This window comes from Clupea harengus, chromosome 1 (assembly GCF_900700415.2).
Source record: "Clupea harengus chromosome 1, Ch_v2.0.2, whole genome shotgun sequence".
NCBI lineage: Eukaryota > Metazoa > Chordata > Actinopteri > Clupeiformes > Clupeidae > Clupea > Clupea harengus.
In genome coordinates this window covers 7,696,592-7,716,044 of record NC_045152.1, presented here as the reverse complement: position 1 = coordinate 7,716,044, position 19,453 = coordinate 7,696,592, and the positions used below count along the sequence as shown (strand labels likewise).

Sequence of the window (19,453 nt, the reverse complement as noted above, 5' to 3'; positions counted from 1 at the left end):
CCACAGTGACTTTCATGGGAAGGGACCTACCCGCCTGGGGGTTCCCTTCTTTACAGCTAGAATTTCCCACTACGATTTCACAGTGTAGCGAGGATGAACATTGAAGATGGCATTCTTCTGTACCTCACTGAATTGACTGAATCCTGTTACCATAGTGAAAGGATAAAAACAGTTAGAGCTGTTAATTAGTCACTGGCTGTCAGTTTCTCCTTTCTCAGAGTGTACCAACTTTACAGAGTGTGTACAACTTTATATATACCTTTGCATTTACTTTATTTTCTAATATATTTTCTTACAATAACAACATTTACAAGCAATGGTAAGCTCTTACACAAAGTAATATTCATGTCCCTGAATGAGAAACAGTAAATAAGTAAATAAATACGAATAAACACTGAATTAGTATTAGATTCAATAATAATAAAGGAGCAAACATACAGAAGCAAACTAACTACTACAAAGGGGATACAATTGCACAATCCATCTGGTAGCTGTGCTTGGGGTGGTTTTTGATTTTTCTCACAGAAATGAAATCCTTTACCAACACTGCAACTAATCTTTAGTGTCAACAGTGAAAGCTCTTTGATGTTCTACTGAATGCTGAAAATGTTCCTCAAGCTTTTTCCATTTACGATTGAAAGTTGTTTCCGCCATCATAACATGGTTCGTCATTGTCAGCTGTTTATGCTGAACTATTGTAAGATACACCCACTTATTATCAATGAATCCCAGTGTATGACCCATTTACTTCCATTCATTTTGGATTATGACAGTTAGATTGGATGGTCAAGGAGTTCAGTGAGTGGTTCATGGGAGATACGTGGCTTTCCTTGTTCATCAGGTTGCTTGCTATGCTATTGCTGTCCCGTGTCCCTGGCGGGGGTTAGTGATAGACAGGCTGGACGTACTCTGGAGGGAAGAAGCCCACCCGGCCATGGCATCGGCCCTTCCACCGCTGTGAGTCCGAGCAGTCCAGGAGGTCGATGACATCGCCACGCTGGAAGCGCAGCTGGGAGGTGTGCTGGGGGTGGAAGTCAAACAGGGCGTGGGCGTGGCGAGGCCTCTGCGAAAGGACACAAATAGCAACATGTCACATGTGAAACTACACGCGGAGCTGAACCGCTGCTGTTTGTGGCACAGTCTATCACAGAGTTTCACTAACGATCTCAGTGAAAAAGAGTTCAACAGTGGAATATATTTTGACTTCAACTGGACAGAGATTTTTGTTTGTTCGAAACACATTGGTATGAGACTTCAGATTCTTTGGGTTGCCATGTTCAATCAACCCACATCATGTTGAAACTGAGCGTGTAGTTAATGATTTTGCTGATGATTGTAGAATTGATTCATGTTCAGACAACTGGATAGGATGGTGGTTGTGACAGGCCTGAGCATGACAGTGAAACCAACCCTCACTTCATCTCAACCCGTGTCCCTGTGCTGTTTTGTCAGTGTGGTTTGTCACTCAGCATGAGACGCTATGTGTCATAATGTGCGTTTTGACAAAAAACAAACAGACAAAAGAACAAACTGATCTTTCTTGTTTTTTAAAAAAAGACTTCACCACTTGGATGTTTCTGCTTAAATGATATTGGAACTGTACACACAGTTGAGATGTCTATCTGTCTGACTGTCTAGCATTTTTTGTAGGTTTTGGTTGTGCAGTATCTTCATTTTTTTGCTCCGTCATAAGAGAAAGAAAGCATTGAGAGTCCAAAAACACTGACCCTTATTGAGTGTTCATTGTCCCTCAGGAACACAGTTCTCTCCTTGGCAATACTGTTGGTCCTGTAGAAGTCCACCAGTTGGTTTAGGGAGGGAAAAACCTCATCCCAAACATAGTAATGGGACCCCCTGTCCTGTAGGATCTTAAAGTGTTGGACATGATCCCCGTAGCTAAGAATTGAGAGAGAGAGAGAGAGATAAAGGTGAAAACAGCAAATTAATTAAATGCTAACAGCTTTCAAAAGCAAAATATGAGGGAAAAATATGAACTCCTTTGTGTTCACAAAAAGTGTGGTTTTGCACAACAACATAACCACGGTTCAAAGCAGTAAGATTGATTGCACTGTTATCATGGGTGATCTGACTGTTATGAGACTGCCTGTCGAAAGGTAGTGGAAATAGGGACACGTAATTGTTTTGCCCTGTGTATCAACAACCCATGGCACGGTAATCTCTGTAATGTCCTATTGAATCCATCACTCACCCTCAGCACAGGCTGCTGATTATTTATTTATTTTCGCTTCATGAGGAAAATAAATTGGCTGTGCCACGGAACGGCACACACACACACACACATGCACACACAGTGAAGTGTATCAAGCCTCACTGTGATTTGTGAGCTGTATTTCAGTCTCACCCATCTGACTTTGCACAAGGGATTCCTTCACCACATTTATTTATGGTAAAGCAGGTGAAGGCCCTGGTTCACGTGGTATGGTAGGACAACACACAATCTTGTGTGCTCTCACCGCTACTATTGCCTTTGTGGGCAATAGCACCCTGAACAATTATCAAGAACCACCTGAGTACAACTAACTAGGACCCTTGAAGACAAATGTCCACATTATTTGACAGTACTCTGACAGTTCGGTCCTGTTCTGGCATAGCAAACTAAGTCAGGGAAGCGAGTCGTTGACACTCACTGTAAGAGACAGTGACCTGCAGTAGTGACTCAATTATTTAGCTCTGGCCAACTGGCAAATCAATACTGAGAGTTAAAAAAGGTAAAGACAGGATTGATGGTCCCACTGCACTGATCCACGTCCCTTAGCATTTCAAGACAAAAGGAAATCGTTGAAGCGATTTGAAAACCTGGCCCATCCAAGAGGAGCCAGTGATGTTTACGCCAGTATGTGAAGGGCCCGCATAGATAGTTCTGCAAATGTGAGCAAACAGAAGAAAGTCCATTCCCACTGGGAACCATGGGCCGGGGCTTGAACTGAGCTCCTTTGTCCTGTGTGTGTGGCTCCAGGGGAAAGCGAGCTGGCACCCTTAGTAGCAAAGCTTAAAGGCCGCTTTCCAGCCCCTCTTCTCTCCCACACACCCAAAAGACCAGAACTGCCTTCCTCTTACCTGAACTGTAAGAAATACCAAACAAAACCCACCCCCGAGAAATCTGACCGCAGAGAGGGCCCCTTGAACACCTTTGTGTCAACTGTTTTGGGTTTTGTGCAGCTTAAAAAAAAAAGCATTCTGTTGCCTGCCCATTATTCAGTGTACTTGTACATTTCTAAAAGGCACCTGGAGAGGGAAACGTATCCTCCCGTAGAGTATACTTTCACATAGAGCAGTGAGAAAACAAGCTCTTGATTTATTGTCAAGCAGCTCGGTGAGAAGATTTGCACCTTGGTGGGCTTCATGCGGAAGTGTGTGAGGAACCAGGGTCTTCCTGTCTGTTTAGATTCTCACCAGTGCCTTTAATAATGTATGTCCTATGCCTCATGTTTTTTCCCCTGTCCAGAGTGATTAAGTACGTGCCTGTAGTCTACACTTCCGCTGTGTCCTAAGGACAGAAGAGATGATAATTAAGTATGAAAGCCCCCATACTAGAAATGTATCCATCCCTGCAAGGCTCTGCTTCTGTGATCCAATGCAACGTGCCAACCCCCTCTTCGAGCAATTACTCGGCTATTCACAATTAAAACATGTCTCAGTGTGCCTCCTCCCTGCATTAAAGACAAAACGATTATACCATGTGAGGGCGGCTTCTCTCCGTCTCCGCCGCTCTAGCACGGCGTCTCGCTGCATGTGTAATCACGTCGTTGGATGGCGCAGAATTAAAGGGAGCTGACTCGAGAAAGCAGAAGCAGAGCAACCCTGAAGTTGCCCCTCAGGCGCTTTTAGAAACTTGTGCAAGAAACATTCGATACTCTACATCAAAACAAGTTTTTATTTTTTAATTAATTCAGAACACACACAAAAAAAATGTGTGAAGATTAAACTGGCAGTACTTCACAGATGTAGTTGATATGTTTGTAGTTTAGGGCACTGACATTACTGACATTAGTACCAGAGGCAATTCTCAGTCTTTATTAAAGTGCAAAAACGTGTTAGTTGGCAGACGGCATTAGTGTAAGATTCATATCTATCCTTAATATGTCTGCCTGAGCCTGGGGTCTGTTGCTAGAATGCATAAAAATGGAAATATGGGGAGTGAGAGAAAGAGAGAGAGAGAGAGAGATGGTTAGCTTAGGTTCGGTGTGAATCTGTTATACTGGGATCAAGTTTATTGGTTTGCCCATAAACACCGGTGGCACTCTTGGCAACCAGCGAGTGTCATTATCACTGACCTACATTCAGTGTCCTCAGCTTCAAAGCATTTCAGTTCCAGCTTGAACACACGCAGACGCACATGCACACAAGCACACACACACACACACACACACACACACACACACACACACACACACACACACACACACACACACACACACACACACACACACACACACACACACAGGAAGCTGGCTGGTTGGCTTTCCTCTGAAGTTATTTTGCTGGTTCATGACTCCCAGCTAATGAGCAAAAAATGTGTGAAATCGCTGTGACGGTCATCATCCACCTTCAACTGTGTCCTCAGTCAGCCCTGAAGGTTTCGGAGAACTCCCGTTGTTCCTCTCTCTCTCATTGCCGTTCCACTGGGCATTACCTTGCGTCCTCCCTCCACTCCTAACACTGTCAGCACCATACCTGCACATTCTCTCCTGCCCGAACCTGATTGGTAATGACAGCCAAAGGGCACCGACCTGCCTCTCTCCTCCTTCTCCTCCTCCTCCTCATCACTATAATGGAGACAGACTGATCTAGACAAGACTAATCTGAGTACAAAATACTCGCTGACCATAAAGATACACGCGACCTAGTGTCTCTGTGGAAGACAAACAAGGGCATGTAGGAAAACACACAACGCCTGCGTTAAAAGAGAATTTAAGAGTTACAGGGAAAGAATCAATACAATCGCCAAAACATAAATTAGACAGATGCGCGGCTGTGCTGATTGGCCTTGCTGCCATCTGGTGGAGAGTGCATCCTCGCATCAGGCACTGGCTTTAGGGTGCCTTGATATATAATTACCATCCCATCCACCATCCCAGATGCTCCGCATCCCAGTTTTTTAGTCAAAGCAGATGGCTCACTTAACATTTCACAGCTGACTCATCGGGACTGAGACTAATTATTCCAGTGGCGTGGTGTTCAGACGTGGGCCACCACCACAGCGTAGCCCCAGACATGCAAACGGCTTTCCCATTGTCCAGAGACCGCGAGCCTCACCAAAGCAAGTCTTTTCCACTTGTGCACCAGAGCTGATAGTACTGCTAGGTCATGAGACTGAAGCCTATATAAAAAGGGACAGGCATTCATGTGTATTCCCACACACACACACACACACACGCCCATCAGAATACTGCCAAGGTACATTGGGAAGAGGAGAATGCAATGTTTTTTTTAATTGTTTTTCACATCTCAAACATCTGGCACGAGCTTTTGAGGCTGAAGAAGAAAAGCGAGAAGCATCTCATCTCCTGCCTCTGAATTCACTGCATCCGTATTTAACAGGATCTTCACATCCTGTTCAGTAGAATCAGGAATGTTAAGGGCAGTCTTTAGCCCTTTGAACAAGATCACTTTTGTCAGATGGGATAAAAATAAGTAAACTCATCTCCGCGTTTCTTCCGTGTCTTTGCAAGAAAGCGGCGAATTCTAATTAGGGCCCAAAGCAATCGAGAGGCATGGAAAGGGGGGGGGGGGGGCATATATTCACAGGAAAATCTGACAAACTCATGTTGAAGTGTACCAACAGCAGGCAACAGAAGCTATATTTATAACATCACTGTGAAGAGCAGACTTCATCAGAACAGAAGACGCTGAGGTCATAACAGAGGGCCAGCTTCCTCTTTCCAATCTTCCACACTTCCTCCAGTTGTCCCGGCTGTCGCACAGACAGCCGTGATAAACATGCCGTGACAACCTCTTGCAAACCCCACCCACATACTGTACCTCTCCAACATGTCAATACACCTTAAGTAATTTGTTTTTGCTTCCATGTGTTCCCACAAGTGTCAGTGGTGTGTTTGTTACATATGCAATATCCATTATGTCCCGCGTAATTATAATCACTCAAGATAAGCCTCCATCTCCCCTGATGAAAGCCCATTTTGTTGATAACTCCCAAAACACGTTTTACATAATTTGTTGTTCCTAAAGGGAAAAAAGGAAATGCCCACGAGCAGACATGTCTTTTGGACAAACTGCCACCCGTTACCGATTGGTATGCTGTCAGAACCATAACCGGGCCTCTCTGATGGAATGCAGAGCAGAGGCAGCCAAGCACTGCGTCACCCACTCTCTCTCTTTCTCTCTTTTTCTCTCCTTCTCACTCTCTCCACCTCTCCCTCACTCTTTCTCTTTCTCTCTCCTTCTCTTTCTCTTGCTCTCTCTCCTTCTCTCTCTCTCTCTCTCTCTCTCTTGCTCTCTCTCCTTCTCCTGGAGAAAATGCCGACAGGCTGCCAGCTCCAGCTTCCTGTGGCGCGCCACACAGACTTGTAATCTCACAATAACAGGAGAGGCTGTCTCCACACCTGGGTCCCCTGGCTGCCCAGGACTGCTGCGCTACGAGACTGGGGGCTAAGAGAGAGGGATCGCCTGCCTCACAGACAGACAGCCACCTTGGGGAGCCGAGGCCATCTACCCAAAACTACCACTGATTATAACCGCTGAGACACAATTAGAATATGATGAACCCACATAGCAGGAGAGGATCAGAACAGTGGATGAATTTCAATTGTTATCCCCCCTCTCTGCTCAGAAATAGCTGTATGGTTCTAGCCTCTCAAAAAGAGATGCAATTTGCAGGACGCAAGTGGAGGAAAAAACTAATTGTGATACCTTAAAGTCATAATAAAGCCACCAGTAGATAATTTGGAGTGAGGAAGCAGACATAGCCCATTCTAAAGCCCATTCTAAGCATATGATATGCTTACTCCAACCATATTATAAAGCCCATTCTAACCATATGATATGCTTACTCCAACCATATTATAAAGCCCATTTTAACCATATGATATGCTTACTCCAACCATATTATAAAGCCCATTCTAACCATATGATATGCTTACTCCAACAATATTATAAAGCCCATTCTAACCATATGTTTACTCCGAGCAGTTTTTGTTTTGCCGGTCCCAGCCACAGAAAGAGCACAGAGGATGGAGAGAGTGCTGGAGCGTGTGTGACCTACCTGACGGACATGGAGAACTCCCCCGGGGCGCTCTCGCTCTCCCGCACCAGGAAGGCTCCGCACTCCCGGTGTCTCAAGCGGCCCTCAGCCACGTTCCTCGAGATGCGGCCAGCGAACCACCTGAAGATGCACACAGAGGCAGACCAACACCATGACTCTGCATGTTAATAGGCCATCATAGAGGCTACCTGGAATCTGTACTTGGCTGAAGTCTCATTGTAGGCTACTCAGCTGTTGGGCTTACATAGCCATGTAGTCCGCATAGTTACATAACAGAGGTGGCCTACCATGTTATCAGTTGCTATGATTTGATGATGCCTTACTTAGATATAACATTCCAATTATATCCATAATTATTACATAAATTATGTTAAATAAATGAATAAATAAATTGTACGTTATATTGTTTAAATTAACAAGAGCTCCCCCAAAAGAGAACACATATTATATATATTGAACTATTGAAGAATATAGTAGAATATAGGAAGAATTACTGTCAATTTAGTACATTTTGCTTTATGAATGTGTTTTTTTTTACATGTGTCAGCATTGTGCTGACCTACAATGTAAATAATTCATGAGATTTTCTGAGATATTTCTTGTGAAGCTGAAAGTCACACCTAGGCTTGTGTTTAAAAAACTGAGTTAAAAATGAGGAAATCCAACAACAAGGAGGCACATTCAGGATGCAGCTTTGAGATGTTTGATGTAGGATTACATCACACTTTAACAGCACAGTATGTATCCTAGTATAGATCACGACCTCTCTCAAGCGTGCCAGAAAGACAGACAGATTTGTCTACAGAAATATAGGCAGCCCACGGGGGACTGCCCACGTTGTGCATAAGCGCAGATACTTACGTGTGTGGTCTTACATTGATATAGTTCTTGGGCACGTAGCCCTTCCTGTTCACCAACTCTGCTGTGTACCAGTTAGGATCATCCTCCATGTTAGTAATCTGGTGAAACAGGCAAACGACTGATCATTACAGAGTTCTCACCGAGTATGGCCTGTGAAACACTACCATATAAACCTGAATATATATTTGTTTGTGTGTATGCTTGCGTATATGCACACTTAACAGTCTATTATTTATCGACTACCCTACACATAAAAAAATATATGAGCTACATTTTCATTACATTTACCAGGAGCATTCAGTGTACATGTTTCGGGTCACAGAACTAATTTCCACAAACATCAATCTTCACGCGTAATTACCCTGGCCAGAGGGCTGTGCCATGAATTTGAGGTGAAGACAGTGAGGGGTGAAGGCAGTGAGAGGTGAAGACAGAGAGAGGTGAAGACAGTGACGAATGTCAGGGCTGCAGGCCCTTCTTACCTTGAGTACGTCGCCCTTCTGGAAGCTGAGTTCATCGCTCTCCGTGGCCCGGAACGTGTAGAGTGCCACCGCTTCCATCCTGGGACCCCCTCCTGTATGGATGCTGGAGTCCAGGGATAGGGGAGCGGGAGCAAGAGCAGGAGCCTGACCCGGTCCTATCTGATCCAGGAGCAGCAGAAGGAGGGAGAGGCGGAGAGATCCACAGCCTCAGAGCGGTACTGGACTACCAGCGGCTGCTACAGCGCACGGAGGGGGGGACGAGGAGAGGAGGAGAGGGAATCCGCGCTTCGCTGATGAACTGCCGCACGATCCGTCACACACACACACACAGACACACACACACACAGAGAGAGAGACTAAGCCGACGGTGGCACATCTGACAGTGTGAGAGAATGAGAGAATCAGGGAGAGAGAAACAGGCTGCAAGGCAGAGACACAGTGAGAGAGAGGAGAGAGAGAGAGAGAGAGAGAGAGAGACTCACAGAGAGTGTGTGGGAGAGAGGGAGGGGGAGGCAGTTCCTGTCTGTGTTATGTGTTCTCTCACACAGATACAAGCGGTGAACTGAGAAACAGGAAAAAGAGAACAAAGAGGGGGGAGAATAACATGCGAGGCCCCACACAAAAACTTCCCTTACGTGAGTGTGAGTGTGGGGCTGGGAGGGCATCATACAATAATACCATCAAACAGTTAGTCATATTAAAGGTGCAATATGGAGTTTTTGTTGTATTATGACGGCATGCTTCTGGGCCTGCCCCCGTGATATAATTCTGTTAAAATAGCGAAGATTTACATTTCAGATTATGTTGATTCATCGTGTCAGGATTTTATGCATTTACTTTCTCTGTGTATTTTCTGTTTTAGGTTGAGAAAAGTAAAAGAACCTCAACGAAAAGCCCAAAACGTAGAATGAACAGGACTGTTTGGACACTGTCTTTGAATCTTTCCCTCAGAGTTTAACAACACTTTTTGTTGTTCTGAGAACAAAACCTACTGTATATATTGCTTCTTTAATGGCATACAAAGCACCTGGGAAAGAACATCATGTTGATCCACTTACTGAATGTATTTATCACTATGGCTGGAAGGAGGAGGGGTTTGTCCAGTAACTGTCATTTTCTGCTGGTGTTATTTGCATTTTTAGATTTTTAAGAATGTGATATTTGTATTATTGTATTTTTTCAGGATGTGATATCATATAGACATGCCTGAAGCTTAGAGGGGATGGTTTTGGTCATCGTTTGACAAACAAAAAAGATGTTTGTGATGGTGACACAGAACATTGCCTTTTGTTGATATAGATCTACTTTAGTTACACCTGAGTTGCTTCTCCAACTTCTGCTTAATCCCCCCAACAAAGTATCGCTACGTGTGTGCAGAACTGGTTCCATGTGAATTTCAGAAAATGAAGTTAGAATGCTTTTCACATAATCAGAATGTGTGGCCCAATAAACTACTTTATCGGTTTTTCATAAAACATGATCTAGGTTTGTTCTGACTGACTGAGTAATGTCCCTCATTAATTTACCCAGCCGTCCAAAAAAAAACCTGATTATTGAAATTACTCACTAAAATGATTTTTACGTAATGGCTAATTCGCACAGCATGTTCCCATCTGTATACAAGTATGACTATGTGAAACCTTTTCATTTCTGGTGAGTTTTCCCTGCCTTCAGGGAGAACATCTGAGAGAATATAAGTATCAAAGAAAATGTGCTCTCCTTGCGTAGGCCCTCAAGGTAGACTGGCCTCCCAAGTGGCATGACGTAATATGTTGAACAGTCACCCATGATAATTTCCCCTCTTTTAATAGATATTAGCATGGGAACTTACCAATAAATGAATCCAACCACATCTGCAGGAATCTCATTTTATCTTTCTGCTCACCTGAAATACTACGCATGGGGCAGCCCAGGCCTTGCAATATTCCACTAACTAAATATGTATTGAAATCCTCAGAAAGTACTTGATTCTTTTTTGAGACTTTTAATTGTACAGTTAATGCTAGCAAAGACTAACAAGGCCTACTGAACCTTTCAGCAATACCCTTTGGTGTGTACCTTGCAGGCACAGGCATGCACAATAAGCTGGACGTGTGGAGCTACTGATCTCATCCTAAGGCTTAAAATCAGCTTGATTTAGGATCTGTGCTCATATTTGTTTGTTGTTTATGCGTTTATTTGAAAAGGGACAGTGTACATTGATAAACATTTCCAAATTTTTTTTTAAATGCACCGGAATTAGCTAGGTTTAGCTAAGACATGACAGAGAGAGACAGAAATAAAAGAAAGAAATAATATTACAAAATTATATAATTAAAAGAAATAATAATAATAAAAAAAGATAAGCAACAGTTTGACAAATTGTAAAAAACAGACAGACATACAAGGTAAACAACAGTGTGACAAAACAGTGCAGTTAACATAACAAATTGTAAAAACCAGACAGACAGACATACAAGGTGTTAGGACGTGAGTAATGCAGTGGCCTAATTATGGTTGCAGGTTTGGTTATTTTTTATCCATTTCTTAAGTTTGTTTTTGAACACTGAAATACTGACACACTCCCTTACATCAGTAGGGAGGGTATTCCAGTAATTAGAGGCGCGTACTGAGAAGACTGTCTGTCCAAACGTACTGTGTCTATACTGTATAACACAGTCTCCCCTGGTGACTGCCCCATTCCCATCCTTCAGCTTTATAAACTCATTTAATGGTGGAGGTGCCAGCCCATGTCAAATTTCAATATGTTATACTTTGTTGTTATATGGCAGTGGTGATAGCTGATAGTCTGGAGTTTTTAAGGTCTGCTTGTAGAGGGTCTCTATTGGTTTCAGAGTTGTTGTACTTGCTTGTGACCAGCTTGTGTAACAGTACGAGATGTGAGAAAAGATCAAGGCATGCATAAAAAGTTTGGCTGCCTCTGTAGTTAAGTACGGCCTTACATGTCTAAAATTAGGCAAGTTAAATGTAATAGTATTGGCCACCTTTTTGACATGTTTTTTAAATGTTAAATTGCAATCTAAAATGATCCCCAGATATTCAAAATCAGACTGAATTGTTTGTTCTGGATGTGTTTGAAATGTAAAATGTTGCAGAAATCTGTGGAGAAATGTGCCAATTCATTCACTTTCTTTGGCACAGGAAGCTGCTGGTCGGAAGAGCACATGATTCACAGGATAAGTGGGTGAAAAGGCTCCAGAAGACCAGGATAAAAAACTGTTATGGGCAAAAAGACAAAGCAAAACAGGGGTTTGAAATCTGCAGTTAAATGTTTCGGGGAATTCCTATTCCATGCCTTAGAATGAAGCTGAAGACTGAAAAACAACATAAGTGCCTGAAATTAGAAGTGTTTCCCAAACCAAATCAGACATCACAGAGCTGAACAAAACATGGGAAACTAAGATTTCTTAACAATTCAAACTGCACATAAATTAACAAGTGACCTAGACACACCACTAAAAGCGTCATGCAACCAACACGAGTGGCTAAAAAAGAGTTTCCTTAAAATCATTCGGTATTGGATGGGGAGGGGCTTTTAAAAATTATTTTGTGTATCTCTGTGTGTGTGTGTGTGTGTGTGTATGTGTATGTGTGTGTGTGTGTGTGTGTGTGTGTGGGGGGGGGGGGGTCTGTCAAACCGTGACAGAAAAGTACATGTGGCATTTTTCATTTGCCATGTATGTAAAAGATTCAAACCAGTCAAAGAGCACACACGCGCACTCACACACACACACACACACACACACACACACACACACACACACACACACACACACACACACACACACACACACACACACACACACACACACACACACACACACACACACACACACACACACACACACACTACATCTGTAAAACTGTAAGGGTGTGTGACTGCTTGCAGATGGCTGCACAATCCTAATGTGTGCTCTCAGGTGCAATGTGCGTTGCCGGCTGAACAACGCGTGGCTGTCATGCGACAATGATGGGACTTGCACACGGCACAAGCGGTGTTGGTGAATGGAAATAGAATAGAAATATGAAAAAAATGCAGGGGCCGGGGGTAAGGGGGAAACAGTTTCAGAGTCACATCCTTTTAAAAACCACATCCAGGGGTACTTTAGATAGTGGGCAACACTGTAGACTGGAAGGGTTAGTCACCCAGTCACTTTGCCTATCTGCTGACTTCATTTAGATCCAGAAAAGCATTTGACTTTAGCTACAACTGTACGCAAGTTTTTTAAGAACAGCAGTACATCAAAAAGGATTGCCTAAGAACATGTTACCGAATTGGGGCTGGCTCTCATAGCCTCATAATGTCTCTTGTCCTTATTAGACTGCTTATAAGCTACATGTCATAGTTTTGTTTTGCCTTGTCCATTGTCCTTGTCCTCATGATGAGCTTAATGTGGAGTTGGGTGTGAAAACGCTGGGAGCAGGAAACAGAGTCTGTTTCCTTGAAAATCATAGGAGGTAAATAACAATGCAGTCACATCACATCTGTGTGGTCCTCTCCCACAACTAACTCCTCTTCGAAAAAACAAAAACAACAACAAAGACGCAACAGGAAAATTTGCACAAAATAACAGGCGTGGCTGCGTTCGAGATGAAACGGACAGACTATGTGTGTCCGAGTGTCGATAGGAACGTGCAGCAGACTGAAACACTACTTGAGCACCACTGCAGCACTTCTGAGCTCCTTTTGACATGACCATATTTGTTTGCAGATGAACACCGTTGCGTTGTTTTCGTGTGGTCTGTAACGTGGGAGTGGAGCGAGCTGGTTTCTCATCTGACCTGTGGCACTGTGTGTGGTGGTGTGTGGTGTGCTCGAGTGCTCAGTGCGCATCCTGTTAACAGAAACACTACGCTGCCTCACACAAAGCCACACTAGATCAAACAATGTTCATAGTTAGGCCGGATGCCAGTCTATAGAGAGTAAGCACGGGGATTCAAACACTGTGTCACCAGTGGGAGGCCTATCTGATTTCCCCTCTAACAGACTTGTACTGCCCCCATATGGTTGCTGAACATTGATGTTCAATTACACTGTAAGCCAAAAGTAGTTTAGCCATCAGATACACGAGAACATAGCACTACTTCTGCATCAAAAGCTATGGTTTACAGAAGCTGATGGTGGACATTAAATACAATACATTCTGTACCTTGTACCCTATGAGCCAGATAACCCTAATGGGGCTTCTCTGTTTTAGAGATGTAACATCAATTCAAATTCAAATTCAAATTCAAATTCAATTCAATTCAATTCAATTCAATTCAATTTATCAAGTCTGCCATGAATGGCATATTCTGTAGCAAATGCAGAGAGGGTACTTTGTGTGCTGCTCTCTTTTGGACTCACGACTTGTTTGGCTTCATGCTCCAAGAGGTCTGTCAGAACATACAGTAAGCACTGTTCATTCTCCGAACCCCACTAATAACATGAATGTGTGCCAGGGAGCACAGAGCAGATGCTGAGAGCAGCAATCTGGTATATGTTAGGGTTTTAGGTCCTGGTCAATATTGAATGATGACTCTGTAATCAGTTCTGTAGATAGGATGTTACACACACATTACACACAGTTTTTTTATTTATTTTTTTATTTTTGACCAACTTTTCAATTGGTTGGTTTATAGCAACAACAACAAATAGTAGTAGTAGTCAAGTCAAGTCAAGTCAAATCAAAACGAACAGGAGCACCTTAAAATCAACCCTGAACCACACTGGAAGCTAGTGGAGAGAGGCCAGGATAGGGCTAATATGGTCTCTTTTCCGGGTACCGGTCAGGAGCCTTGCAGCTGCGTTTTGGACTAGTTGTAGTTGACAGGCACGAATGGCTAATTCCTGTATACAAGGAATTGCAGTAGTCTAGCCGGGAGGATATGAAGGCGTGGATGACCTTCTCAAGATCTTTGGGTGACAGGAAAGACTTGATTTTGGCAATGGTGCAGAGTTGGTAGAAGCTGGCTTTAACTACTATGATAGTAGTAGTAGTAGTAGTCTATAATTAACCAAGAGCGAAAAACTGAAATGCACTTCAACTGACAATGTATTCTTAAATCTTGAATCTGAAAGCCTGTGGTTTCAATAGATAGAGTGTGCTATAAAGAAAATTAGGTTCATTATAATCATACAAATGTTAAGTCCTTCTAATTGGGTTTTGTGTCTGATCAAGGGTCACTTGAGTTAATTACATAGGAATGGAGGAAATTGCTTTAGGAAGTGTCTCCTTAGTAATCTAAATACAATACTGCCCTCTACTGGCTTTTCAGAGAACTAAATATTGGAAATGGAATAGCCTGCTTACAGAACAGCTGACCCTGGGAGAAGTCTGCCCCAGAACAGATATGATGTCATAATGATAGTGTCCTAGCGAAAACAACCTCTTCAAATCTTAGAGTTGATACTTCAATGAGAGTCAGAAGACCGAATGCGATGAACTGAAGTTTATTCCATCTTGCAGACTTTCATTCAAATCGAGAGTGGTGGTCCATGGAGCAGCTCTGAGCTCTAAAACCAGTGCACTCACTTTTAAATGGCATATTTCATCACTATGCTTTACCAATCAAAAAACCAAAACGTATCCAAATTGAACCAATTGAAAACCCAAAACGTATCCAAGTTTGAACCAATCAGAATATTCTCTCAAACCTATACATTTTATCCAAGCTCAGTCAATCAGAATTTTCTGCTCACTAATTGCCAAAGCACCTTTCAAGATGCAGAGCAGCTGTGTCCTTATCAGTAGTGTCACCCCTCCCGGTTATGATGTCGGGGATCTTTCCTGGGAGCTTCTACCTGCTCTTTGATAGTTCTGCATCCCCTTATGCATAAATCTTCCTAATTAATATTTGGCTGTCTTTGCAAGCCTGCACCTGTGGAAACTGTGTAGTCTTGTTTTTAGAAAACAGGCCTCTCTGTTTGGCCTGACCATCATCTCTACACACAGGCCTCTCTGCACGTAGGCCTCTCTGACTGACCTGACCTTCATCTCTGCACACAGGCCTCTCTGCCTGCTATTTCCTTCCTCTCTGCACACAGGCCTCTCCGCCTGGCCTTACATTACACTTGTAGTTGAAAACTGCTCCATGTTCACCACATTACTGTATTACAACCATGGTATTTTTATACAATAGTAATATGTAATAAGCCATTGGTTGTCCTAACCTATGTTAAATAAAGCATTAACATTACAAAAATTGAATGTCTCTGTTTACATGAAACTTTATGAGATATGTTTTGATGACCACTACTATTTCCTGGCGCTATTGTTAGTTGTGGACTGAAATGTAGGCACTAGACATGCGCCTAGTCAATTTTTCTCATTCCAGTGTTAGTTTGAAGAACACTAACAGTATTGTGTTAACTTACACTGAGGCACTTAGGTCAAAGTCAGTGTACAAACTCAAAGTAGCTTAGTCTTTATTTGACTAATCCATATGAAAGTAATAAAACACGTTGAGGTCTGACAGAAAGGACTGTCTGACAGTGAAATACCACAAATGCTAAAACTCTGCTAAGCCTCACTCAGACGTTGATTTGTGGTAGATGTTGCCAGCTGCACATCTATTTCACAAATCTTTCATCAGTCTTTAAAAATGTAAGATTGCAAAGGAAATGCATTTATAACCATTTTAGAGGGGGGAACCTGATTTTCTTGTGACTTGTTCCTGCTTGACATGTTGTGGGCCAGGGTCATCTATACTGACTACAGACTTTGGCCTAGGGCAACCAACTCGATGCTGAACAAATAAAGTAAAACAGGGGTTGATACTTTGTCACTTTTTATAGTATGTTTGAATTTTGCAATGTGTATAAATGCAGCAGGCTGACCACAACGGATAACATCTACACAACTTGTTTCATCTACACATATTAAAACCGCATACAGGAGCTGTCGGCCGCTCACCCATGTAGACTTAACATTTATATTTTTTGTTATATGTCTTTGACTATACTGAGTTACCTACCTTGAATTGCATTAGCGTCTACGGTCACACCCTTTGCAGCCTGCCCCCTCCTGGAGCGTATGTATCTATCTGTCCGCCATGTTGGGCAGTGTGGGTGTCACAACCCAGTGCAACCGGAGACGTGTAGCTTTGCTAGCCAGCTAATCACATAAATACTAATACTAAGCGTGTATGGTTTTTTTTAACGATAAATAAGTTTAGTTTGTAAGTTTGCTTGGTTTTCACTGAAATTCTTATATAGCCATTGCGCTATATAACTTATGCCGGGTTGTATTCCCGGGCGAACACTGGTCTGAGTTTCAACTCGAGAATTGGTAAGTTACTGTTTTGCTTTTAAAGGGCTAGCTATGTGATGCTTTCGCTAACACATCAGGAGAGAGATCTCCAACAGGTACGATGCTAAACAAATTCAGCTAACATACTGATAGCTAGTTCTAGTTTGTGGAAATAGGTTGGCGTCAAAATCCTCTTTTACTAACTTTATGTAGGCCGCTGGCAAGCGTTTATTTGGAAAGAAGTTACGAGGCTAACGTTAGCAGGCGGCCTCTGAAATCACATTATTAGCTAGCAACTATAGGCTAGCTAACTTTTGCCATCAGAAAGCAGCCATTGAGGTGGATAGCTAATGTCAGCCAGTTAGCTGGATAAATCCACGACGGCAGATTTTAGATGTGATCAACAGATTGTTCCGTGTCGTTCAAGGTATACACACCTGGATTTGTTTATAGACAGCGATTTTAAATCAAATGAATGACTTGATTTCCTTTCTAGCTAAGTTATTAGCAGGGGCACCCAACCCGTTAGCACGTAACGTTACCGTTAGGTGTCCTGAAGTTTTGTCCGTGTTTGTCTTAATAAGTTTCATAGCTTATGCAGTTTTGCTGGAAGGGCTAAAAAGTAATTCACCTGTAGGTGATTTGATCTACATTTATACTGAATTTGACATCACTAAATTTGGAAATGCATAACTCGATTAAATGTCTTGTCTATCGGACGTTGTCTTTCTGAACTTTGGTGGCAGTGATGTACCCTAGCTAGCGTTAGCTAGTGTTGGCTGCCGATGAGAAATACTGCTAACGTTAGCTTGCTAGTATGCAGTCATGGTGTCCTCGCCCTCTTTCCTACAATTCCGACTCAATCTTCAAGTGAGTCCGGTTTTACTAAATGTTGTGTAGCCTACACTTACATTTAGCGAACTTTTAACAATTGTTTTTTACAACCTTGTTGTTCCAGTTTGCTTCAGGCTGAGGTTTTGGTTCAGCTTGTTTTCAAGACAGCTTGGATTAACATAAGGTTGATCAGATGTAAACAAACTAATGTATGTCTTGTATATTTTATGGAGTGTTTATTACCACTTGTCAGGCCTTTAAAATACGCATGTCGTGTTTAGGAATGTGTTAGTCTTTGCTACTTCTACAGCGGTCGAGTGTCCAGTTATCAAAGTGGGCTTTTTAGTACTTCTGCCTCTGTCTTCGGAATGTCTGGACGCACCCGTGCCCGTGGAAGATCTTTGTCTATTGTGTGGTCAGGGGGTGATGCATCTCTTGCCTGATCCCGTCCCGGGCTCATCGGCTTTGTCTTGCATGGCACACGGGTTCTCGGAGACAATAGGGAAAGTGACGCCTCGATTGTAGGGTGGGTATGTTGATTCTTTGACACTAGCAAGTCATTTCAGTGGGCTAGCAAGGCCTTGGGGGTGAATTTATTAATTATTTAAATCGAAAACCGAGACTGTGTGATGATAATTATATATATATATATTTATGTCATCTGGGTTCCTTTTTTTCATTTGGCAACTTTCTAAATTCTAAAAGCCAAATTTTCAGCCGTTTATTGAGCAACTGAGATTGTCAGAGTAACCAAACCGGATAGATTACATGTGAGTACTTGGGGGAGGCACCTCTGGGAATCTCTGATGCCTTTTGCATTAAGTAAGATATAGTTTCACCACTGGTTAGTCCTAGTTTTTGGTCCTCTCTTAACTAAAACCTTCACTAAAATTGGTCTCTCGCTTATCCTCCTAATGCCACATTAGCACGATCATCTATAAGTATCCACTAACTGTTACGTTGCCTCTCATCTGAGAAAGTGTGGTAGTGTGAGGAGTGTGGTGGCACACCTCAACACCCCCCCCCCCCCCTCTCCTCTTCACCTTGCCACACACAGGCACAGACAGACACGTCTATTTGATCCCATTTGCCCCCACATGTTGTTCTCTGGAGCAGCTCGTAGGCTTGCAGGCACTTGTCTGTCCAAGTGTGTGGATTCCAGCCTTATCAGAGCAGCCAGGCTGCCCTTCACGCCTGTGTAGTAGTGGCATCTTAAGCTTTAGCGCAGTGTTGTTAGTATTCACAAAATACCTCAGGGACCTTCTTCTGCCCAGGGGCAGAGCCTCCTGTTATCTTCATATGTGACTTTTAGGCAAAGGGCCGATTTATGCTTTGTTAAATCTACACTGTAGGTATGGCATAGCCACGTGCCCTACACTGAGTCTGACGCGCAACCTCCCCAGAAATGTAACTACATGTTCCGGCGACGCAGACCGCAACCACTGTGATTGGTCCGCTTGCCTGAAGTTTGGGGGTGTGTTGATAAAGCCTTTGCCAACACAGACGTTATAGCAAGATTATTTGTTGATCTGTCAATCACGTCACTATGAATCACTCCACATCAGTGAGATCCTGCCGATCATCGACAGTCATCAGAGACCAGCCCTCTCTCCCGGCCTAGGTCTCACTCACCACTGCTGGCACACCATCTCCCGCAACATTGATCGTCGGAGATCAACCCAGACCTTCAGTTTTCCTGGAGCTAAGGTCTGTGATATTTTAGAGCAACTTCCCATGCTGCTTGCCCAATTTCCATCAGCCACAAAGCTTGTTGTGCATGTGGGTATAAACAATGTCTCTCT

The 19,453-nt window shown here is 43.0% G+C and overlaps 2 protein-coding genes across 4 annotated transcripts in view; one reads left to right on the top strand and one right to left on the bottom strand.

The window, feature by feature from the left end:
• Window positions 1-256: 256 nt before the first annotated feature.
• On the bottom strand, window positions 257-8,690 carry grapa (GRB2 related adaptor protein a). Its single transcript, XM_012827155.3, has 5 exons — window positions 8,587-8,690; window positions 8,105-8,202; window positions 7,244-7,363; window positions 1,728-1,896; window positions 257-1,063 (listed from the first exon to the last, which is right to left on the bottom strand). The coding sequence occupies exons 1-5, from the start codon at window positions 8,662-8,664 to the stop codon at window positions 884-886; spliced, it is 645 nt and encodes a 214-aa protein (XP_012682609.1). The 5' UTR covers window positions 8,665-8,690; the 3' UTR covers window positions 257-883.
• Window positions 8,691-16,587: 7,897 nt separating this feature from the next.
• Window positions 16,588-19,453, top strand: part of epn2 (epsin 2) — a 47,179-nt gene continuing 44,313 nt past the window's right edge. For 2 of the 3 annotated variants that reach the window (XR_006151813.1, XM_031566123.2), the window contains exon 1: window positions 16,588-16,856. The gene's annotated coding sequence lies outside the window, so the exon portion shown is untranslated. Of the gene's footprint in view, window positions 16,857-18,694; window positions 19,359-19,453 lie in introns of those variants that run through there. The other variant, XM_042704662.1, reaches the window with a different exon arrangement.